The sequence below is a fragment of the Typopeltis vanoorti genome, chromosome 9 (assembly GCF_054136105.1).
Source record: "Typopeltis vanoorti isolate ZY-2024b chromosome 9, IOZ_Tvanoo_1.0, whole genome shotgun sequence".
Lineage (NCBI taxonomy): Eukaryota > Metazoa > Arthropoda > Arachnida > Uropygi > Thelyphonidae > Typopeltis > Typopeltis vanoorti.
In genome coordinates, this window is record NC_143557.1 from 62727672 (window position 1) to 62753134 (window position 25463).

A 25463-nucleotide genomic window follows, 5' to 3' on the forward strand; every position below is an offset into this window, starting at 1 on the left:
TTTTCTTGGATCCAGGTTATTACTGCAAAATTCCGCCCATTTCTCTTGTTTGCACTTCCAAATTTCCTGCTCTATTTTGTGTGTTATGTCCATTAATTTCTTTCTGTATTCATCAGTTTTATTAATTCTGAATTGTTCATTGATATTGTCTCTTTCTGTAATCATTGAATCAATATTGTGATCTTTCCAGTATGGTATCCAGGTATTTTTCCACTTGCCTTTTGGTACTGTTGCTTTGGCAGCTTTACTGATGTGTGAAGTAAGGATTTGTAATTTTCTGTCAAGGTTTCCAGAGACAGGTTCATCTTGACAGAGGCTCTCCAAGGTTTGAGTAAACCTTGTCCAGTTGGCTTTTCTGAAGTTCCATGTCCTTTTGATTTGCTGTTCTTGATCAATCTTGAAGTTTAGTGTTGTTATTATGGGTCTATGGTCACTGATGGCATTTCCCAAAATTTTCCATTGTGCACTTGATCCAATACTATAATTAACAGCTGTGATGTCAATAGCAGATTCAGTTCCCGTAGTTTTAGAGAGATAGGTGCTCTGTCCATTGTTAATTGTTGTGAGTTCCAAATCTGTAAAGAGGTCTTCCAATTGTTGACCTTTATGGTCTAAATCGGGGGAGCCCCACGTTGGGCTTTTTGCATTTAGGTCACCAAGTATAATGGTTGCGTCAGTTAGAGATTCGCTTAGCATTTCAATGATGTCTGTATCAATATTTGTATTATCAGGATGGTAGACGTATGTGATTGAAACAGAATGGTTTGGTAAATGTATTTCAACAGCTTTAGCTTCCGTCGAATTGTTATTATTTAAATATTGATTTAGGGTGATTTCTTTGAATTTGATTTCTGGGGTCTTCAAAAGGATAGCAAGCCCACCACCCGCTCTTTCCTCTCTATCCTTCCTAAGAACTGTGTATCCTTTGATGTTGAAGTTCAGATTTTTATTTAGTTTTGTTTCTTGTAGACAAGCTATATGGATATTGTTTTTGTAAAGCACGTATTTGAGTTCATCCATTTTTCTCTGAGTACCGTTGATATTGAGTTGCAAAATGTTAATATGAGTCCTCGTAGCATATTTATCATCAGGAGCCTGGACTGCAACCCCAGACGCAGTAGCACTGGTTGATAACTTTTTATGACTCTTCATTAGAAAATGAGTGCCGTTGCCACGTTAGTCACCTTGAAATCGGACCATAAGAAATTTGGTCAAGAGCTTCTAGGGTCCAGCGGGAGCCGCGAGGAGGTGTGGTCAGACTTCTCCCCCCCCCCCCTGTGTACTGTGAGTTCCTTCCATCATAAGCTGCTCTTCCCTGTGTAATTCTATAAATCCTTTTTCCCTTAAACAGCATGCTTCCTGCAGTCTTTATCTTATTGAAATTGTCCATGATGATAGTTCTCTTTGTCTCCATAAAATTTATCTAGGAAGTTCATAGTCCTTCCAAGATGACCTGTCTATAGAAACACCCAATTGTGCAATTTGTCTTATTAATTTATTATTCATACTACCACTGCCATTAGAGATTTCTAGTCTGATTAATGTTGCGAAATGCAAAGTTATGCACTTCAGTTTAAAGAGGTTGCATATAATGTATCATATGATGGTATTGGATTGCAGGAAATTGATGAGGCTAAAGAGTTGGGGATAATACCTTGGTTCGAGGATACATTGTGGTTGGTCAGTGAATTTAACACTCTGTAAAAAATCACATTTTATTGTGATTTTTCCTTAGAAAATTAGTGTTTTACAGTATATTAGTGTGAGGAAGGGAAGAATAGTGAGAATATAAGTGAGAGAGTGACAATGTTATATAACACTGTTAATGATGGGAATACGCTTTGTCATGGAAATGTTGACGAGAATGATTTTGACTTTGTATTCATCTGGTTCAGACCCATCAAACGTGTGGAAAGATGTCTACATGTATAAGGCACTAGACAAGAATAGAGATCTGCAAAGTTGTCCAACTGTGCCATGCAGACTGCACACAAGATTAAAAATCTAAGAACATGCAGGTAGATTATTATGTCCGTACATTAATGCTAGAAGTATCAGGAAAAAAAGGGTAGAGTTTGTTGCCTTAGTTTGCCAAGTCACACTAATGAGACCTCGGATTGTAGGCATTAATGAGACCTGGCTATCAGAATTAGACATACTAACTGGTACCAAGTGTAAAGGGTACGCTATTTTTAGGAAGGATGGAGAGGATAAAAGAGGAGGAGGAGGCATGCTGCTAATGATATTGGATGAGACTTGAATTCAGTCAAAGTTGAGACCTATGATTGTAGTAGTCACATGTTCATGTGACAGTGAGTTTGAAACGACCTTGTATGAGGTGTTGAATCTAACAAGATCAATTACATTGTGGGATGTTGTTACAGACCTGGTAGATTAGATGCTAGTGATGAAGAAATGCATCACCAAATAGACAAGATGAGCCCGAAAAGAGTAATCATAATGGGAGACTTTAATTATCCAAATATTGATTAAGTAGCAGTAGAATCTCATGAGAAGAATGAAAATACATTTATTGAGCTTTTGCAGAACAACTGCCTCAAGCAGCATGTGATAGAAGGAACTCGAGGACAAAGTGTGTTAGATTTGATTATAGTCGTTGCAGAGGGCGTTTCAGTTAAAAATGTAACTATTCTGCCTCTGCTTGGTGACAGTGATCATGCAGTATTCACTTGGGAGGTGACCAAGTTTATGAATGTTTCCATTCAGAAAAGGTTGCATCCTGAACTACAAAGCAGGAAATTATGACCAGCTGAGGAAAATACTGAGTTCAGTGGAATGGGATCAGTTGATTGATGGGAAGATTATCGACAATGCATGGGAAGCATTTAAACAATACTTAAATGATGCGATATATCAGAATGTGTCCCAAAATTTTGAAGAATAAATAGGGTAGGAGTCAAATAAATGTGTAATCTTATTAAGCAAGAGATTCGTAAGAAAACGATGATGTGGAAGGCATACAGTGTGCAGAAGGATGATGTGCATTATGAAAATTATAAACAGCAGGCTAGAATAGTCACAACTGTTGTACAGAAACCAAAGTCGTCATCATCATCATCATCATCAAATTCCTGCCACGTACCCTCAAGGGGTGTACAGGATATGATAGTACTACATGAAAAAATTACATCATTACTAACTTCCTATCTACAATTTTCCTCCAGATCAGTCTGTTACTAGTCAAGACTCCAACATTATTAGATCTTATGTTTCTATCATCTAAGGCACTTTGTACCGTATCAATCCACCTATATCATGGTCTTCCTCTGGGTCGTTTTCCTGCCAACCTGGCAGAGTACACTTGTTTTGCTAATCTTTCTTCACCCATTCTGTTTAAGTGACCATACCACCTAAGATTAGCTCTGCTAACGCATTCCTGGATGATGACAATGTCGAGTTCTTTCCTAATATCCTCGTTTTTAATATGATATTGCCATTGATGCCATCTGTTCACGCCTCTAATTTTTCTCAGGACTCTCATATCTGCGGTCTCTAGTCTTTGGTCAAGTGTTTTACTTCTGACCCAGCTCTCAGATCCATAAGTTAAAACTGGTTTGAACACTGTCTTGTATACTAATTTAGTGTTCCGACTAATTTCTCTCTAATTCCATATGAATTTATTCAATTGACTTCCTACCATACCAGCTTTGTTGATTCTGTTGTCTATTTCCATATTTAATTTACCATCTTCACTAAAAATCATTCCTAAGTAGCTGAAATGTTTCACTTGTTCCACAGGTTCTCCATTCACAACACAGTTGACATTTTCAATGATTCTGCCTATTTTCATTGTCTTATTATTGCTGACCTTCATACCATATCTATTACAACAGCTATTCAATTTAGTCAGGGAATCTTGCAGACTTGTAGCTGATTTATTTAGAAGTATAACATCATCAGCATAAAGCAAAGAACTGACATTAACATCTCGAATTTTGATATCATGTTTAATACCACTTTCCTTCATAATGTGATCCATATAGATAATGCATAACAGAGGGGATAATGTACATCCTTGTCTCACACCAGATTTAACATTAAACCATCTTCGTGTACTTCCTTCAATTCTAACTGCTGACTTACAACTCAAATAAAGATTAAGTATTGCTTCATATAATGCCCCATTGACACCATATAACTGTAGCGTATTGAATAGCTTCTCTCTTGGCACCTTGTCATATGCTTTTTCCAAATCGACAAAACTTAAATACAGATCTTTGTTATATTCCAATGCTTTCTCGACTATTTGTCGTAAAGTGAAGATCTGATCCTGACAGCCTCTATTTGGCCTGAATCCAGCTTGTTCTCCACCAAGCTTGACTTCCACAATTCTTTTCAACCGTTTCTAGTATATACTTGCATAGATTTTGCCAGGAACACTCAGTAGGGAAATACCTTTGTAATTCTCACATGCAGTTTTATTTCCCTTTTTATATATGGGTACTATGAGAGCTCTACTCCAATCATCGGGAATTCGTCCCTCTGTCCAGGCTTTCTGAACTATGCAGTGCAGCCACTGTAAGACTCTTATACCACCATACGTCAGCATTTCTGGTCGAATATCATCTACTCCTGCTGCCTTTCCACATTTCAAGCCTTTGATGGCTTTTTCTACTTTTTACACCAAGTATGGATATGTATTGCTGACTGCATGCCTGGTCAGTGTTTTTTACCACTGTGCTATCATCACTGTTTGTTTCATTTAGCAGTTTTTCAAAGTAATTACTCCATACTCCAAGGATATCTTTTTCTCCCGTTTTCATGTCACCTTTATCATCTCTAACTCCTTTTACAGCACTCTTTCCTCCTAAGCTTCTTCAACAACCTCCAGAATATTTTGCCACCTTCTTGATATTTATTTTCTATATTCTTGCCAAAGTACTCCATGACTTTTGTTTAGCTAGTTTTACACAGTGTTTAGCATTCTTGCATTTGTCTCTGTATTCTCTAAGAGCACAAGCTGACTTATTTGACAGGAACTTTTGATATGCTTTCTTCTTTTCCTTCACTGCCTCTTTAACTTCCTGTGTCCACCATTGAGTTCTAATTTTTCCATCCTTGCAGACAACTTCACCACATGCCTCTCTGGCTGAATCAATCAGGGCTTTTTTCAAGGCTTGCCACTGAATCTCCAAGGTTTGATTCCTGTTCTCAAACTCTTTCATTTTTTCTTCAATAATCTTTGTGTATTTTAGTCTATAGTTCACATCTGAGAGCTGCTCAACTTTTATTCGCTTTAAAACTTTCTTACATGTTATTCTTTTCAATATGAAATTGAATTTTATCCTGCTCAATACTAGATAGTGATCACTTCCAATTTCAAATCCTCTGTACACTCTGGTGTCCTGCACAAGGGAGAAAACATCACTATCAACAATAACATAGTCAATGAGACTTTTCTTATTCCTTGCCTCTTCTCTCCATGTGAATTTGTGCACATTTTTATGTTGGAACATGGTATTAATAATAACCAGTCCATGTCCTGAGCAGAAATCCAACAGGTATTTGCCATTATTATTAGCTTTGCTCTTTTCTCCAAATTTTCCCAAAATATTTTTGTATGTCTCACAATCATTTCCTACTCTGCTATTTAGATCCCCAACAAGGACCAACTTTTCCTTTTTCATTGTGTCAGTTGCTTTTTCTAAAGCCTCAAAAAATTCCTCCACTTCTACCTTAGTAGAACCTTCTGTGGGACCATAGGCACAAATAAGTCTCATTGTCCAGTTCCCCATTCTCATATTTGCCCACATTACTCTACTTGAGATTGCCTGCCATTCAAGTAGATTAGCCTCGTATTTTGTGTCGAATACTATGGCTACACCTTTTCCTTGATTGTCATTGCCTGAATATAACATTTTGTATTTATTGCTCAGAAAGATCTCACCAGTTTTTATCTTTTTTGCTTCAGTCACACCTATTATGTCGATCTGGTACTTATCTAATTTCTCAGCTACCTCCATTTCTTTGCCATTCAGGCTTCTTATGTTGATAGTACCGATCTTTAACTCTGGTGATGTTGAGTTGGGGTGTGTTTTCAGATTTGTTCCAGTAGCTGACTTTTCGCTGTTCGCCCTGTTCCCTGGTGAAAACAACAGGGCCCTTGTTTAATCGGGCGACACCCCAGCCGGCATGAAATTTTGTCATGTTGTACCATCATTTTTTATTTTGGTCTAACCAATAAGAATACGATTTGGTCGGCTAAATCCCAAATTGCCAGCCCATCCTGGTTCGTTCAGTATCCAAGTAGATACCCAACAGGGTGCACCACGAGAAGGTGAGGATTGGACATTAGGTCAGAAGCCCTGGTCGGTTCTCCCAATTCCTTTAAAGGCTATGTGGAGGTCTCCTCTCAGTTATACACCTTTGACTCTTAAGCACCCTGAAACCAAAGTCTGAATATGAAAATAAACTGGCTCTGCATACTAAAGACAAGCCATGAGAATTCTATTGATATGCTGCAAGTAAAATGAAAGTTATACTTGAATATGAAAGTATAACTCTTATAAATGCAGATGGCATGAAAGTTAAAGATGCAGAAAAGGTTGTTCAACTAATGAGTGCCCATTTTGTTAAAAACTATCAATCTGGTGTATGTAACATTGAGCTCACTGCTACCTATTCATTGGCTGAAGAAATTCAGGCGTATGAGGATGAGGTATTATAACTGTTGTGCAAACTGAATAAGAATTCAGCAATAGGGACTGATAGGATATCAGCATGTGTGCTAATAGTGTTCAGCGCTAAACTGGCTATTCCTTTGACCAGGCTGTTTAATATGAGTCTCAAAACAGGGAAGATTCCACACGAATAAAAAGAATGTATGGTAATTCCATTGCATAAGGCTGGTGATGGTGTAAAGACCGATGTATCCAACTATGTACCAATTAGTATTTCAGGAGTGGTGGTGAAAATTTTGGAAAAATTGGTTAGGGTACGCATTCAGAAATGGGTTGACAGTGAATCTACTTTGCAATGAGTGAACAAGGTTTACTAAGGGAAGGTCATATTTTAGCACTTGCTCACATTCTATAGCAATGTTACCACTGAACTAGACAAGGGGAATGGATACATCATGATACTTTTGGAATTTGCTAAGGCTTTTGATAGAATACAACATGGTAGACTATGGTACACTTTCAAACTACAACAGCCTGAAACAAGAAATATACGCACCCAACACACCTTACAAACTTAATGAAACATGATATATTAGTTCAAGCTTTCCAGTTCAGACACATCATGACATTTCAAATTATCGTGTGTGTGCACGTGTGTTCAGGCATGTGCATGTGAATGAATTTCTCACCCTATGGTGTAGTGAATATCAGACCTATCAAACATCAGCCAACTTCCAACTTAGCAATCAAACCAATAAATAATAACTAACTGGTGTCATCCTCAGATAAGCTTACTAAAAAGCTTTGAGGATGCAAGCTAAGACATTTCATCTCAATCAAGATCAACACAAAGAAAATAAAAATATATCCATTTATTACATTTAAGTGCTGTAGTTACAGAAAACACTAAAACAATTACCTAAAACAATTTTATTGTGACAAGTCAATAAAAAAATTAATGCGGAAGAATAACTTTAATGAATGTAGGCAGAACCCTTGTGTGAGAACCAGAGGAGAGTGTTCAAATAATGAGTGCTCTTTCTGCTAAGATCTATAAACCTGATGTGTGCAACTTGTGCACAATACACTGGATGAAGAGACAGAGATGCATTGAGAAGGAGGTTCTAGAGCAGTTGCATAACCTGGATAAGAATTCAAGCAACAATAACAGATGGATCCTTTCTTTTAGGCTTGCACGGTGATCCGAATGCATTTTTGGAAATTATGGAGACAACTACCGTGTTTGAATAAAAACTTTAGTTTACTATTACTAAAATTTTACAATTCGACGTTTCAACCTTTATGTCAAGGTCATCTTCTGGAGCGTACAAATATACACAGGAAACAAGCTATACTACAATCATACTGGTTCGTTAAAGACACTGACTAACCTCTGGTGGGGAAAAAAAAAAAAAAAAAAAAAAAAAAATATACATCAACGCTAAAGTCCTATTATTTGTGTTGTCTACTATATACATATATTAACATTATATTAACATCATTCCAGCCAGTTGGAGTGGAATGGTTTCTAATAATAGCTGATTGGCTAGAGTCCTGACTTGTGTTGAATCTTTCAAATTAGGTTGGCTGAATGTGTGCCATCCAGATCCTTGGAATTTTCATACCATCTTTATTGTTGATATTTGGGTGGTTTATCAGGATTTCGCAGGATTCTTTAAATTTTCTTTCGTACCATGTTTTTGTGCAGTGTAAGGAGCAGGTGCTTTTCCAGTTGATTTGGTGTAGGGTGTTGAGTGCGTGGTCTGAGAGGTCTGCTTCACCATAATGGTTATATTTAATGTGGCCTCTCAGACCACGCACTCAACACCTTACATCAAATCAACTGGAAAAGCACCTGCTCCTTACACCGCACAAAAACATGGTATGAAAGAAAATTTAAAGAATCCTGCGAAATCCTGATAAACCACCCAAATATCAACAATAAAGATGGTATAAAAATTCCAAGGATCTGGATGGCACACATTCAGCCAACCTAATTTGAAAGATTCAACACAAGTCAGGACTCTAGCCAATCTGCTATTATTAGAAACCATTCCACTCCAACTGGCTGGAATGATGTTAATATAATGTTAATATATGTATATAGTAGACAACACAAATAATCGGACTTTAGCGTCGATGTATAATTTTTTTTTTCCCCCACCAGAGGTCAGGCCAACAATTGTGGTAGCGGTTAGTCAGTGTCTTTAACGAACCAGTATGATTGTAGTATAGCTTGTTTCCAGTGTATATTTGTACGCTCCAGAAGATGACCTTGACATAAAGGTCGAAACGTCGAATTGTAAAATTTTAGTAATAGTAAACTAAAGTTTTTATTCAAACACGGTAGTTGTCTCCATAATTTCCAAAAATGAATAACAGATGGAATATCAGCACATATGCTAAAGGAATATTCAACCAAAAGAACTCACAGGAATGGAAGTTCTCACATTCCTATCAGTTTTTTTGGCTGAATATGATAGTACAAAGGGAGTACAAAACTGATTTATCTAACTACTGACATATCATTATCTAAGTTGGTAAGAACTTACATAAGAAAGGGTTTGATGGACATGCTATACTTTACAAAGATAGCATGGGTTTATAAGAATCTCTCATATTTTATAAGAATGTTACAACTAAGTAGAATAAAGGGAATGGATATGTAAAAATTCAATTGTAGCTTAAATACCCCAAAGCACATTACATCGATTTTTTTACTTACGTCAAGTCCCATAAGAATGATGTAAACTTAAACTTTGTTTGTCTCTGTATATTTTGTACTAGATACCTTTGGAAATTAACTGTATATATCCTTTAATAAGAATATGTTAGAGTGTTAAAAACAAAGGCAATGTTTTTGCCGCCAGAGCTGTATGTAATAGATCTACATGGCGGCATAAGAAAGGTTGTTTATAAACTTTGAGTGTATGAGAAAGGCTTACAAGATCTGCGCATAAACACCTCCAAAGTCAGTCAGAAAGGTTCAAACAACTTTCCGATGGCCAGAAACTTACAATCAAAAGAAGGCACAGAAGAGAACAAAGAGCAGGCCGAACTTGAAACTTAAGATGAAAGAATCATGCCGAATTCTTCGGGGGGGGGTTACAAACTTCATGCGAGGTCTCAGAGAAGGCATAATAAAAAGGGACAGAGTCGAGCATAGGGAGGCGGCCCGGCTCCAGACGTCACCGGAGAGGGCTTCCCAGATCCAAAAGTCACTAGAGAAAAGAGCTGCCCGTTTCCAGACGTCACCAGAGAGACAGAGCTTCTAGGCCGCAGATAGGGCTTCAAATTGCCGAAAGGAGAAGTTCCAATCACTGGAGAAAAGGTTCCAGTCTAGAGAGAGAGATCCTGGTGAGACAGTTGGCAGCAGTTCGAGTTAGTGGAAGTGGCAATTCGAGCTCTTTCAAGACGGCAGACAAAAGCGGCGGTCATCCAGGCATTTTCAGCGAGCCCAAGCAGAGGAGAAAAGGCAAGGCAAATTACCCTAAGCACTTTCTCTCAGAAGTTTTTGTTTTCGCCGTGGGAAAGCAACCTTTTGCAAGAGCTATGCGAGTTTACAGCCCGCTATTTTTCCGATGAGATACTACTGAAGCCAAATTTCCTGAAGGAAGCTCGAGATCTGAATTGAAAGAATTGCCATAGAACTTTTAGTGCAAGACCTTTGACTGAATGTGCGATACAGAGCTTTTGTAAGTTATATACCTTTGAACAATTCCTCTTATGTGTTTTAGTTGGACAATTAAGATTTAGATTAACAGTAACAAGAAGTGTCATTAAGAAAATCTATTGGCATATTTGAAGTTGATATAAAATTTGTAAAAGTAATTTAACAGAGAGGTAGCTAACCTCTTTGCAAGTAAACTAGGAGTTTAATAAATTAAAATTGCAAGCAGAGAGTAAATAAGTTTTTTGGGTTAAAGAGATGAATTAATGTTGAAGTAAAAAGGTTCTAATTTATGCTAAAGAATTTGTATAGATGAATAGAGAAAGCAATCTCCCTACTGTTTAATTCATGTATATTTCATAGTAATGTAATTAAAATGTGTTTTGATTTTTTTGTTAAAGGAGTGCTGCCTGATTGTTTATTTTTACAAACTGCACTGTTCCCAAATAAATCGGACTTGTGAGCGGGAAACTATGGGAGATAGCCAAAGCATAAAGTTAAGTAAAATAAAGGACCACAACTGTTTGTGTCAAGTTTTACTGAAGGAATTTGTGTTAGAGAGAGAAATCTGCCGGCCGTATTATTGAGTTTTATGCTAATTAAATGATATTAGTGGCACAGTCTAAATTAAATAAATTTTCTAGTATCTTAAGCATAAGACTTGTAGTGTGAAGGGTGGATAAACATAGTACGCAGTAGAGTATATGAGAAAGGATAAGAGACAAAAAAGCGCACTAGAGTAAAGCAAAATAGGAATAGGAATAAAAATGGAATAGAATAATGATAAAAAGATATTACTAATATAGGCAGAGTAAGAAAGGAAAATATATAGAAAAAAACATGTAGAATAGTAAAGATAATAATATAAGCAAGAAAGATTCAGAGAGAGAAAGCGCGCACAGCTAATTAGAATAAAGTATAAAGATAAATATTTTAAGAATAATGGTATTTAAAGTGTAGAGTAAAGACATTACAAATAATAGTAATAAATAAAAAGATATAAGGTATAGAAAAAAAAATAGACACTTAAAATAAAGAGAAATTAACAGCATATGATTACAATGGCACAGCATTCGTGTACAGATACACTGTTACACCTGATAACTTAAGAATGTGAACATTTCAGTTATCATGATGTAACAAGAGAAGAAATAAAAACCCTGTATAGATAACTAAGTAAGCAAGCTTGTTCCTAAGCAGATATCGTTAAGAGCCTTTGAAAGTAACGAATACAAAAAATTAAAAGAAAGAAAAATATGCTTGCATCCAAGTGAAAAATATAGCCGAAATTGTTTGTTAAACTAAATAAAAAAAAGAAGGGAATTTTATTACAGTTGTAATATGATAAAATAAGGTTAAGTAAAGCAAAGAAGATTAGTCATAGGATTTTGTATGTGAGAGGCTAGTTTTTACACATGAAATAAGAGATTAAAGATTTGAGTTAATTCTTGTGAAATTTTGGAAAGGGGATTAATTTAGTATAGATGACATAGAGGTTAGCTTAAACAAAAACCAAAGCTCGAGGTCATAATTCCCAAATTGAGACTTTGTCACGTGTCAGTCACGTGTACACGGACCGCATGATGTTTTGGCAGAAAAACGCCACTCTAATGTCAGTGAAATCGACTCCAGTAAGGTGGGAAGAAAAGAAATTGAAGACGGTGCCAGTAGGGGTCATTGTATAAAATTGGGACACAACAACACTATGATAATGTTGGATTTTGCTAACGCATTTGATAGGATGCTACATGAAAGGCTGTTGCATAAACTGGAGAAGATCGGTTTGAAATATAAACAACTGACTCAGGTAAGCAGGTGGTTGATGGACAAGAATCAAAAAGTGGTATATGGGGGGGGGATCTGCTATTGTCTTTTATTCCCCAAAGGGAGTAGGTGATGCCACTTAGCTTTAAGTTTTGAAATCTACTGGGCAGCTATTAACCACCCTTAGCCAATTAAATTAGCACGCCCAAGACTAGTGCCGATTTTGTTGATGAAATGTTTTTTTTTTTTTTTTTGAAACGGCTCTGTTTTGGAAGAGGATGCCAACACGAACATTTACTGCAAAAGAGGAATCAATGCCTGGATTCAAGGTCGCAAAAGATTGGATCACTGTTATGATTGGCGGCAACACTTCAGGGAACTTGAAACTTAAACCAATTACAGTGTACTATTCCTAGAGGCCGCTAGCCTTTAAGAACATTGACTCGAGTAGGCTGCCTGTAATCTGGAAATCCAATACCAAGGGTTGGGTTACACGTGTGCTGTTTGCAGACTGGATCAATAACCACTTCATTCCCCAAGTGAAGGAATATTGTGCCAAGAAAGGAATCCCGTTTAAAGTGCTTCTCCTCCTGGACAATGCCCCCAGCCACCCGGAAGAGTTGGATGACTTTCATTCTGACGTAAAAGTTGTTTACTTGCCTCCTAGATCCACCACACTATTGCAATCTATGGATCAAGGCGCTATTGCGACTTTCAAAGCCTACTATCTGTGGCATATGTTTTACCAAGCAATCAAAGCCATTGATAGTGGTGAGAGCATTACTCTACGTGATTTCTGGAAGAATTATAATATCCTTGACACTATCAAAAACATCGGGGTTGCATGGGATTAAGTCAAGCAGACAACAATGAATGCTGTGTGGAAGAAACTCTGCCAGAAATGGTGCAAAATCATTTAAAGGAAGGAGAGCAGACAATAACTGATACGGTTGTTGAGTTGACACAAGATTACAGCAAGCAACAGAGACGTGTGTGCAACTGACAGAGCAATTACAGCTGGAAGTGGATAACGTTGACGTTAAAGAGCTTCTTTTGAGTACGATGAAGAGCTTACTAATGATGACCTTATTCATATAATATATGTTAATAACTGATACGGTTGTTGAGTTGACACAAGATTACAGCAAGCAACAGAGACGTGTGTGCAACTGACAGAGCAATTACAGCTGGAAGTGGATAACGTTGACGTTAAAGAGCTTCTTTTGAGTACGATGAAGAGCTTACTAATGATGACCTTATTCAGTTAGAGGCATTCCGAAATTCCAAAGAAAATACTATGCTGATTGAACTGCCAACTCCAGACGTTAAGAAATTTACAACAAAGGGACTAGGCCGAGGCTTTTAACCTGAAAGACATGGCGCTAGCAAAATTAGAATCGATGGATCCGAACACCGAGCGGTTCGAGAATGTTAGCTGCCATATCCATTCCGATATGTCTGGCTACAAGGCCATCTACGATGACAAAAAGCATGTGCCAACACAATCTACTCTAGACATGTTTGTGAGATGCAGCCCATAACAACGTCAAGATGACAACTCACACGACCCCAACTACGTTCAGCCTTCAACATCGAGAGGGGTAGAAATTGCCAGAGAACAGCATTTCTCTTCACAACCATCCACCACCAGTGCCGACTCTACCACTACAGAGCTAAATTAGCTGTCACAAGACATTTTTTTATTTGAAAAGTGTTATTTCAGTTTGTTTTTATATTCTTTTATATATTTTTCATACTTTTATAGTTTATATCCAAGTAAATACTGCTGCATGATGTTTCATTTATAAAATAATACTGTATATATCTGTATATATATATATATATTATAATAATAAATATTGCAGTTTCTTATGAAGTTACATTTAAGCAATTTACAAATTCGACTTACGTAAAATTCAAGTTACGTAAATGTTTACGGAACACATTACTTAAGTAACTCGGGAGGGTTACTGTACCTCCTATTCACTTACTAACAGTTCCTCCTCCTCCTTTCCCACTGCTTTCAAATTCTGCATTAATGTCACATTCATAAGAATGAAATCCCTTTATAAATTGCTCATTAAATATCTCAACTATATCCTCCGCAGCAGTTATCATTCTTCCATTTTCACCAATCATCTCCATTTTAAAAAATAACACGGAATTTATGAAGCTTCATAAATTCCTTGGTTTTTGGTTAAAAAGAACAAGGTGTAAATAAACAAATATTGCATAAAAATGTGTGCAATTTTCCATGAAATAAATATCATAAATGATATCATTTATAATATTAACGAAAATATCATTTATGAAAATATCATAAATGATATTTATTATTCTGATATTGAAGCAAAACCTTAGTTTTCATATCACGTGTTGTGGGAAATATGATATTAAGTAAAATGTGATGTGTTCTGTTTGCACATGTTGATGGTACTGGCTTTTGTGATGTATTTTGTTTGCTTTTTGGTGCTTGTGTATTCTGGCTTCATTCAGACCTCTCCAAATATCAGTTACATACAAATTAAACAGCAATGGACCCAAAACAGACCCTTGGGGTACTTGGAGTTGACTTTAAATGATCACATCAGTTTTCAAGGGATGCAGGCCAGAGGTGTTAGCTTCTAGGTTCACGTGTTGTTGGCATTGACTTTTGCGGTTGTTTGCTTTAAAGCCAACAGCAGAAATACATGCTCTTAGAAGCAGACACTCTAGCCTGAGGCCTACAAAAGCTAATCTTGCCATTTAAAGTCAGTAAAGTCAATAAAAATGCACATACAAAAATAAATGAAACAGCATTTTCTAACAACGCACGATCTGATACTATACCTTAGTTTTGTATTCCAGTATCAAACTACAAAAACCAAGGTCCTGCTTCTGTTATGCACACCAGTATCATTATACAGCCTGAAAATTACACGTGTTTGTCATTTCTTTATGTACATTTTATTCTTTTTAAATGAGCAAGAAGGGGAGAGAAATTCGCGATTTTCTTCTTAATTTTGGGAGCCGGCAGGACTGTTATGATATATCCTTTTTTTTTTTTTTTTTTTTTAAATCAGATCAAGCCTCCAGTAAGCAGTGTGGCGATATCATAACGAGTGACGAAATTCTTCTATCACGTAAACATTCAGAAATATCATGCCCATAATGCATTTTAAATTTAACAGCCTGTTGGGTGGGAAGCGAATACATTACCAACTTTGCCAACTAGACTGACTATGAACGACAGAACGTGCAGTTCTGAACAAAATAAGAAACACGACTGCACATTATAACCACGTTGTTAAGATGACAAGCGTCCACATGAGATTAGAGCACTTAAATAAATAAAATAACAAAAAAAAAAACATGAGTTAAATTTTAATATACTCGTACATAATACGACTTTTACCTCCATTTAGCTTTTGCTTAAGAACAGGAAGTGGATCTAATGATAGCCGGTAACTTTCAAATTTTGAATCTAATAAACTGCGATTTGGAATAAGATCAAGATGCACCGCCATTGCTATTAAATCGACTGCCATCTTACGGTAAAGAACTGTGATTATTAATTTTTTTTTTTTTCAGTACAGTATTTACATTTAGAAGAAAAAAATCTTAAAATAAAAGCACGGAAAACCCTACGGAAGGTAATTCAACACCATCTCATCCACAAGGCAGAATGCTTCCGATAATATACCATAGTTCAAGCGAGGAGTCTTACACTTTTCGAACACACTGAATTAGAAACCGTTATGCAGATAAGCGTAAACGTCACATATGCAGTGTATATACAAAATACTTGATCACCTGCGGCATCACGTGTTCCAGACAACTATTTAAGAACGCTGCTGGTCAGTAATTGTCAACAGTGTTGATCACAATAGGATAAATAAAGTTTGGAGAGTTCGATAAATGCCTTATTGTGGGTGCCAGTCAACAGTAGAGCTGACTGGCTTCTAAAGTCTCTACAATTACATCCCTTCGATGTAATCTCCTGCCATGTGAGATATCCCGGATGTGTAATCAGTCGAAAAATAATCCACGTGGCTTGTCTAAGACGCGTAACTGTTATCCTAAGACAATCTGTCACTGTCAGGAACGAGATCGCCGTCGTCTGAGAAGGCTTGTACAAACAAACAGAACTTCATGTGAACACCGTGACTGAACACTGGATGACTGGAAAAAAGTCATTTGGCCTGACAAGTCACACATCTTGTTCTAAACCGAACTCAGCTTGCCTTGTTAACACAATTCAAGGTTCTAGAGGTTGGCGTCATACAATGACGCATGTTCTGTTGATACGGAAAGAATCTCCTGATATTGCTGAAAGATCGGGTGTCCTCTATCTGAACAATGTTGTCGATGAAGTCCACCATGCGATGTTGACTTTTTATCCAACAAGTGACTGTTGTTTCACTGACGACAATGCGCAGGAACTGTTATGCACTGGTACAGCGAGAATGACAGGACTTCTACCATCTTCCCTGGCCAGCACAAATCCCCGATCTGAGCCTCATTGAGACGTATGGAACATGGTAGAAAAACAGATTCTGGAGAAAAGTCCTCCTCCGTCAAATCTGAACCATTTAACATGTTCATTGCCAAACACGCGATATCGCGCGATGTGAGTTCTCACCAAACGGTCGATCACGCGTTATCGCGTGGACGTCGTTAACTAAATAAAAAAATAAAAAAAAGTTGGCCACCACACGAAATTCAAATTTTCAGCTAGGCAATGAAAGTGTTAAAAGACTTTCTACTGTATGACTGGTAGATTGAAGATATAATCCACCACCTTTTCAAAACCATGCCAAACCTCATATGTGTTGTAATTCAGGCTAAATGAGGTCCAACACGATATTAAAAAATATTTCTAATGGTAAAAAGCAACTATTTGGATAGTTACTTTTGCTTATTACCATTTCAAAAAAAAAAAAAAAAAAAGCCAGCCTGTGTAGCTCGGTGGAATTGGTGTTTGGCTCCTTAGCCCATACTTCCCAAAGATGAACTTGAGTTCAAGTCTAGTCGCTGACTAGAAAACTTTTTCTAAGCCTTTTTTCGATTGGTTCCCGAGTTAATCGATCTCTGGCACGAGCAAGCGGTGTTTTTCTCTCGGAAACTTGGGTTTTTCGTCCGGTAAACTCAAAAAATTCGACCGTAGAATCCTCACTATTTCAGACATCAAAAACATTGTGTTAACGTTAGGAAGCACGAGATGGCGGCACGTGTTCAACCGTCTCTCACTCCAGGCTGCTTAAATTAGTGATAGCCTTGGGCTAGCTATGTCTGATTGACTATCAGTGGAGATTGAACTGCCTGCTCAGTCTCCAAAAGTTAGGGCTAAAAAGGCCTCGCCTGCTCCCTATACGGGAATAAAAGGCCTCAGCTGATTATTTATTTTTTTTAGATATTTTCGCACTTATTGACTATTTTCCATCTTATTTTTACGAACCAAGATTACTAAGAAATCTCACTAGGATAGCTCGTGTTGCTCTGTAAAAGGCAAAAAAATTCCATGATGGTGTATAGTAATATGCGGCGGGAAATCAGAGGTAGACGACTTTATTAGATTTGATGCAGGATAACTGAATTTAAATAAATTAATATATCATCTAATGCCTTTTATTTCCGAAGGGAATAGGCAGGGCCCATTAAACGCTAAAATGTTGAGATTCATGGGCGACCGGTATCTATTCTTGAACCTGAAAGAGAGTTCAAAGCTAGCAAAGAATTAAAATTCTATTGCGCGAAATTACGTCAGAAACGTAAGATCGCATCATTATTCTAGGGAAAAAAAAACATGTTTTAGCTGGCGGCAAAGATGACTAAATTGGAAATTAGTTGAAGTACAATCATGTACCATTGTTATTGATTCCTCCCCTCCCCCCAATTCTACTTCAATTGTTGTTACAATATCGTGTGTATTAGATTACGAGTTTCTATTTTTTTCTTTTTTTTTCTTTTTACTTTTGAAAATGTATAGCTAAAGGGAAGCGGTGCGTGCGCCCACAGCACTAGACTAGAACGCTTGTGGTCGCGACTAAAGGAACTTTTTTTTTTTGAAACTTTCTTTGAGCGATTATTGTATGTCTGGCATGTACAAGATAGTTTTCCTGCCGAAAATTCGGATTTTTCGTCTCAAATCCTCAAGAAATCTAATTCAGAAAGCACACTGTATTCGTACATTGAATATACTGATTCGGATTAAAAACCAGGCCACCAGAAGGCAACTCTTCTCAGTCACTTCTCTTCACCGGAGGCAGTGTATAATATTATAGATATAGATAGTATGGGCCCAGCTATCTTTGATGGACTGCTGGTGGAAATTGAACGCTTCCTTTCAGTCTGCAAAAGTTTTTATAGAGCTAAAACGTCCTCGTTCATTCCTTATAGGGAAATAAAAAGGCGTTAGCGGATTTATTTATTTATTTATTTTTATGTCCATTTCTTCATTAATCATGTGCATCAAAATTTCTCACTATAAAGATAGTCCTTTTTTCACAAGGATTCTGCAGTCTGCATTAGTCCCTAAGACAAAATTACGTGCGCTGTACTTACAAAAAAAAAATATTTATATATTCAGTTCTTCATCCTTTGGTCTACAAAGGACCATAGAGTAGATTTGAGAAAATATTCTTTACAGAACGCTTCTGCTCAGTCCCTCATTGAAACTTTGCTTTCAGCTCTGAAAGTGAAGCACTGGTCCAACTTTTCATATTTTCTATACAGTTTAGTCTGGTCTTCCTCTTTTTCGAGTTCCTAAAATAAGTTCTTCAGAAACTTCCATTGATTTACGATTTGATCTACTGATATGACTAAGCCACATAAGTTGTTTCCTTCGAATATTAGTTGTGAAATCATCAGTTGGACCAGAAAAGAACCGATTCTTTGTCTTACTTCGAAATTTGTAATCAGATCAGTGTATGGCATGTTTAGGAGTCATTATAGCGCCTCATTTCAAATGTTAACAACCTATTTTCATCGTCTTTTAAGAGGTTTTAAGTATCATTCCATATAGAAGTTTTGAATTAACTAGTACAGTATATCAAAAAGACGTAACCTGTTGGTAATTGTAGGCTTGTTATTTGTTCATAGTGGTTTTAGTTTTTGAAATGATGTTGTTCCTTTTTCAATTTCTGTTCCAATATCCTGACTTGATCTGCCACAGTTATTGAATATATTACCTATGTATTTAAGCATATTAACTTCTAATAACCTTATCTTCAAGAAGATCTTCAGTTACATAAACAAAAAACAACAACAAAAAAAAAAAAAAAGCAAACATAAATTCTGTAACGTTATTATTCCCTATAGGGTATACGTAGAGCTCCTTTAGCCCAAACTGACGCTTTTGACAGCAAACAGACACAGCCAATCTTCATCCTTCAGTATTCACTGATAATATTATTATGTTATCAATGAACTAAGACTTCCGAGAAAAGAGAATAACACGCAACTTAAGCCATTTCGTGTTTCTAAACCATAACATTCCTATTATCTCCTGGAATAATAAGTTCTATTGTCGAGGGTTTGTTTATTTTTATGGAAAATCTCTCTCTCTCTCTCTTTCTCTTTCTCTCTCTCTCTCTCTCCCTTACAAAAGAGTTCAACACTTTTAGCTATTTATTCGAAGAAATACAGGGTGGCCATAAAATAACTTTCCCTTTCTAGAGGCATCTGTAGCTAAAACCAATGAACGGAATGAGACCAAATTTTATATTTATACTTTTGAAGGCATGGGGAGATGAATTCCGCGAAAAAAATATTTAATACCAAAACTCGCCGATAGGGTAAATTTTGGCTCTGGCGGAGCCGAAAGTTGTCAGATATTTGCAGTAAACGCAGGTAAAAAGGATTATGCAAATTTTACTGTGCGTATGTGACAGCAGCACCACCAATTCCACTTAAAAAGGGATTAGGAACGTTCAGGCAGTTATTCGAATGACTGACGAATTGTGCTCAATATGCGTCCTTGCCTCAGTGTTCTTTACTTGTTAAGTTGTCTTACCTTAAACAGTGCAATGCCATAGCAGCCCTTCGGGAATTTAGAAGGCTTCATAACCTGCGTACAAGTTCTATGTCAGCTGTAGCACTGAGAGCTATGATTAAGTAGTTTGAAGAAACTGGATCACTAGGAGTTAGACCTGGCAGAGGATGGAAAGCAGTACAAGAAGAGACTGTAACAGACGTTGTTACTGCGGTGTTCGACGACACAGGGACCAGTACTGGTCTAAGCGCTCGTGCCATAACTCGCCAACTTGATATGGCTTATGGTACAGTCTTGAAAATCTTATGGAAAATGCTTCACTTCTATCAGTATAAGTTCTGTCGCGTGCATTATTATTCTTATTATCATTGTAACGCGCTACATATCCAGCTGGAATAAGTGACGCGGCTGTCGCTTACACCATCGAAATGTTATTATTCCAATTTATCTGTCTTTAATGTAATTATCCCATTCTTTTCGGCTCCGCAAGCGCAAAATTTCCCCTATCGGCACATTTTGGTACTAAATCTTTTTTTCGCGGAAATCATCTCCCCGTGCCTTCAAAAGTCTCAATATAAAATTTGCCCAAAGCCGTATGCGATAAAGGATTGATCATACATGTCTAGTTAGACCAAATTGAATAACTAATGATTTTTATTACCTTTAAAAGTAGGTGAGGGTGTCTTATCTCCTAACATTTGGAGACTAGACGAGATGGAGTTTAATCTTTACGTGTAGCCAATCAGAGATAGCTGTCTAAATTATCACTAACTATACATGATGACTAATTATAAATAATAATAATAATAATAATAATAATAACAAGAATAATAATAATAAGCTAATGCCTTTTATTCCCTTATAGGGAATAAGCAAGACCTTTAAACCCTATCTAGCTTTTGGAGACTGAGTGGGCAGTTCAATCTCCACTGGTATCCAACCAGAGATAGCTGGCACATGTCTATCACTAATTATAGGCAGCCACTGGTGAAGGGACCGACAAATAAGTGCTGCCATCTCTTGGTACCTAATCCTAACAGATATGTTGCTGTTTGAAAAAATGTGGGTTCTAGGGTCGATTTTCTTGAGTTTACGGAATGAAACCCGAGTTTCCGGAAGAAAAAACCCTGGTTGCCTGTGCCAGAGATCGACTAAGGAACCGCTGAAAGAAAGCCTTAGAAAAAGTTCCTCCAGTCGGTGAATAGATTGAAACTCGTGCGGTCTAGCGGATGCATGTGCTACTTCAGCCAATAGCCAATCAGAGATAGCTGGCCCAAGGCTATTACTAATTAATCAGTATGCAGTGAAGAAGATGGTTGACAAGTGTCGCCATCTCGTGGTCTGTAACCCTAACATAATATTTTTTAATGCCTGAAAATAGTGTTGGTTTGACAGCCGATTTTCTTGAGTTTACAGGACGAAAAACCCGAGTTTCTAGGAGAAAAAACCCGCTTGTCCGTGCCAGAGATCGACTAACTCGGGTTGAGAAAAGGCTTAGAAAATGTTCCTCTAGTAGACTACTAGATTCGAACACAAGTCTTTTGTAGTGCGGTCAAGTGTCATATAGTACAGACGCCACTTCTACTTTTTTTTTCTTTTTTTTTTTAATGAACAACTTTCGCAATTATTTACATCATAATGAATTATATATACAATATATACAATTGTTATTCCATTATTTCAATCGAATTTTCATGTTATATTATATCATCATGTTATAATGTAGTTGTTACGTTACTGTTCTCTTAAAATGCCTTGACTTCCTTTACTTATAAACAGGGAATCTCATAACTGGTAGTTACATACACATTACTTTCTATTACATCAATTAATGTATATTTCAGCTTTGTTAGCTTTGTTTTTTCTCTCTCTCAGTTGGGTTTAACACTTTTTTTAAGGAATATACAGTAAATTATATTTACATACCATATATATAAATATATATCACACTTATTATATATTTAGCGAACTATATATTCTACAAGATAAATCATATATACATCTGTACAACGAAATAACATTCATATGCAATCATCTACAGAATTTCTTCCATTATATTACAAGTGGCAGTTATAATTAAATACAAAACTTTCACATATGTTACATAAAATTCGGCGTCTTGTAATTTTCCTGATAGATTTTTTTTTTAACTTGTAACACTGAGTTCGCTGTTTGCATTTAAGAAAGAGAGCACTCTTTTTTTCTTGCGCTAGGAGATCTGTTCCAAGTGACTCAGGAGCTGTTTCCTCTGATGGAGGTGGAGAGTTAATATCCTTCCGATTTTACTTCCGATTTGCCCCATTTCCACTAGGAGTGATGAAGGTGTCGTTCTGTTATTGGTTGGAGGGCTCGTCTGATGTGAGGTTGGAGGTTAAGTGTGCCTATTCTTCTGTAGTCATTCTTCTAAACTGGACTGAATTGGTGATCTCCTCCTGGATATAGTGATGTAATTTCGATATTGTTCCGGGGGCTGTCTTCCCTTCCATACGCTTGGTCGCACCTGTGAGCCCAAATTGCGTACATCGTTAGGATTAGAACAATTGTTTGCACCCTGTTTATATGTTTTCCTTTTAGCTAGAATAATATTTCTTTATCGATTAATCTGATTTCGGGAAGCCATCTTTTAAGGCTTTCCAAGTTACTTCTGCTTCCTTGCAATATAACATTAGGTGGTATAGTGTTTCCGGTTCCTGCCAAAACTGATATGTTTCATGCCCTTCAAGGGGTATACCTTTAGCCACTATCAACATCTTGGTTGGTAGGCAGGCATGGTGCACTTTAAAGAAGAAGGTTTTATACCTTGGATGTATTGGGAGCTTGAAGATATTATTTAATACCGGACTGAGTGTGATTTGTCCCCTTCTTAATTCTCTATGTTGTGTTATGGGAATGGTTGTTCTGCTTAGTTTGTAGTATGTTCCTTTTGTTTTCTGACTTATTAAGGTGGTTTCAGTGTTGATGCGCTCTGTCACAAATACGTATCCCTCTGCCATCTTTGTAAATATTCTGGGAACTCTTCCGTGAATCTCTGTCATTGTGCTGATTATTCTGTGTGGAAGGCATTTCTGTAGGAATGCCATTGCATATCCGTGGTATGACTTAGTGTTTGCTGTTTCTGCAGTCTTCGCTCTGTTGATAACTGTTTTTAAGTGGATATTAAGTATACCTGGACCTCCGGCTTCTAATTCGTGAAAGAGCGTTGTTCTCCTCATCGGTTGGTACCGAGAACCCCAGATGTAGGTGGCGCATAGCCTGTGGATCTTGTCAACCCATGGTACGGGATGTTGTTCACTTTGTACCAGATGCGAGAGGATAAATATATATTGCATATTCACGCTTTTCCTCTTACAGATAGTTGTCTTGGGCGCATAGTATTTATTTTCCACGCAACAGCTGCGTGGAGTTCTTTCCACTGTTCTTCATACGTTTCTGGGCCGCCTAGTTTAACTCCCAGAACCGGTAAGTATACCTGAGTTCTTATGTCTTGAGGAATCCCAGGGTTCTTTTCCCATTTTCCTATTAGCATGCAATGAGATTTATTCAGGTTTACTTTCAGGGCATAAGCTCATGCAAAAGCGTCTAGTAATTTCATTGACTCTTCTATGGACGTTTCCGTCTCTAGGGTTAATGTGATGTTGTCAGCATATGCCAATATTTTTGCTTGGCTCTCCCCGTGAATGTTTGTTCCCTTGATTTCTTTGTTGGAAATGATCGCTCTGATGACTGGTTCTAGTGCAAGGACGAAGAGGGCCATAGAGAGGGGGTCTCCTTGTCTCATTGAGCATTTCATTTTAAAAAGATGGGCATAGCTTCCTGTTCACGATTACTTGAATTTCTGCATTTGCGTAGAAAGTTTGCAGCCAGTTCCTAAATATTGGACCAAATCCCATTTCCTCTACAACTTTGAATATATATACATGGCTTATGGTGTCAAATGCCTTTTCTATATCCAAGCCTAGCAGGACACAGGGTATGTCGGTCAGATTGTAGTACTCATGTACTGATCTTAAATGAGTAATTGTGTCTGCTATGTTTCTGCCCTTAATTCCACAAGTCTATGCAGGAGATATTAATTTCTGTAGTTACTTCTTATTCTATTGGAGAGGATTTTTGAGATGATCTTGTAATCGGTGTTTAAAAGGGTTATCCCTCTCTATTGCTTTATGTCTTTTAATTTCTCTGTGTCTGAAGTTTTCTGGATAAGTGTGATGTACCCTGTGCTGAATCTGTCTGGTTTTATTTGTGTTTCGTATATTTCTTGCGTCAATCTCATAAATAAATGCCCGAATTTTTGGAAGTAGTGCTTGTAAAATTCGTTTGTAAGACCGTCTTCTCCTGGGGATTTCTTGTCTGGTAAATTCTTACTGTTTGCCTGAATTCTGCTGCTGTTATCGGGACGTCAATTTCCTCCGCCTCCTGCTGGGTTATCTTAGGTATGAAGGGGAGGAATTTGTTTCTGTTCCGTTCCTCGCTTTGTTTTTCAAAAACAATGTTGCGAAGTATTCATGAATAGCATGCAGTAGTTCCGCATCTCCTTGAATAATTTTCCCATTGTAGTGTAAACATTCTATTCTCTTTCTTTCGTAATTCCGTTTTTCGAAAATCCAAGCTGTGGATATTTTTCCCTCATCATTTTCTATGGTTCTTAACCGGGAGCGGAGTCATGCTCCTTCTATTTCCTGAAGTTGTTGCGTTTTAATTTTTTCTCTAATTAGATTTACTTCTACTGAGCTACACAGCCTCATATATATTTATTATAATTCGATTTTTATATATAATTATAATAATTCATATTGTATATGTTAAAGATATGAAGAAATTTTGTAATTTTTTTTTCTTGATATATTCTTGTATGAAATAGTGTTTAAGTGAAACTTAGGTCTATCTTCGGGCGGCCTAGTACAGAGGATGCCAGGGTCACTTCCACTGAGCTACAAAGGCTTTGCACAGTGAGCTGTGCAAGTATGTTATTAAATAATGTGAATTTTTTTAAAAAAAAACTGATGAACTATTTGTCAATTCTCAATCTCTAAAATCTTATCTGTTTCTTTAAAAAAAATAAAATACTCGTATACACACATGCACCTGTCTCGGATAAATTAATACTTCCTTCTTTGAGGTTTCAGCCCTGTTCCTGGCAAATTGCATCCCTAGCGTCCAAAAATTTAATGTCCTCATCGTCCTGTTTTTGACATTACTTATCAGGTATACAACTCCTGACTTAAATCCAAAATCAATCCCAGTTAGAATGTTGTTACAACTCTTAGGATGATGTGCTGAAAAATTTCTCTTATAATGCTAAATATGCCTAGAAGATTGCAATCTTCTTGAAAGGTGATTCCTTCCCAAGAGACTTCATCAGACCACTTTCTTATAAACACTCTGTACATTACACCTTTTTGTAGGAGTGTTTTCC

At 37.0% G+C, this 25463-nt stretch overlaps 1 protein-coding gene across 2 annotated transcripts in view; it reads right to left on the bottom strand.

Annotated features, from left to right (window-relative positions):
* LOC150103089 (nudC domain-containing protein 1) overlaps positions 1 to 15780 on the bottom strand; it is a 171800-nt gene extending 156020 nt beyond the window's left edge. The window contains exon 1 of one of the 2 annotated variants that reach the window (XM_090397646.1): positions 15470 to 15780. In XM_090397646.1, coding sequence (XP_090253772.1) covers positions 15470 to 15602 — 133 coding nt within the window. In that variant the 5' untranslated portion in view covers positions 15603 to 15780. Of the gene's footprint in view, positions 1 to 14904; positions 15401 to 15469 lie in introns of those variants that run through there. The other variant, XM_090397647.1, reaches the window with a different exon arrangement.
* Between the last annotated feature and the right edge of the window lie 9683 nt (positions 15781 to 25463).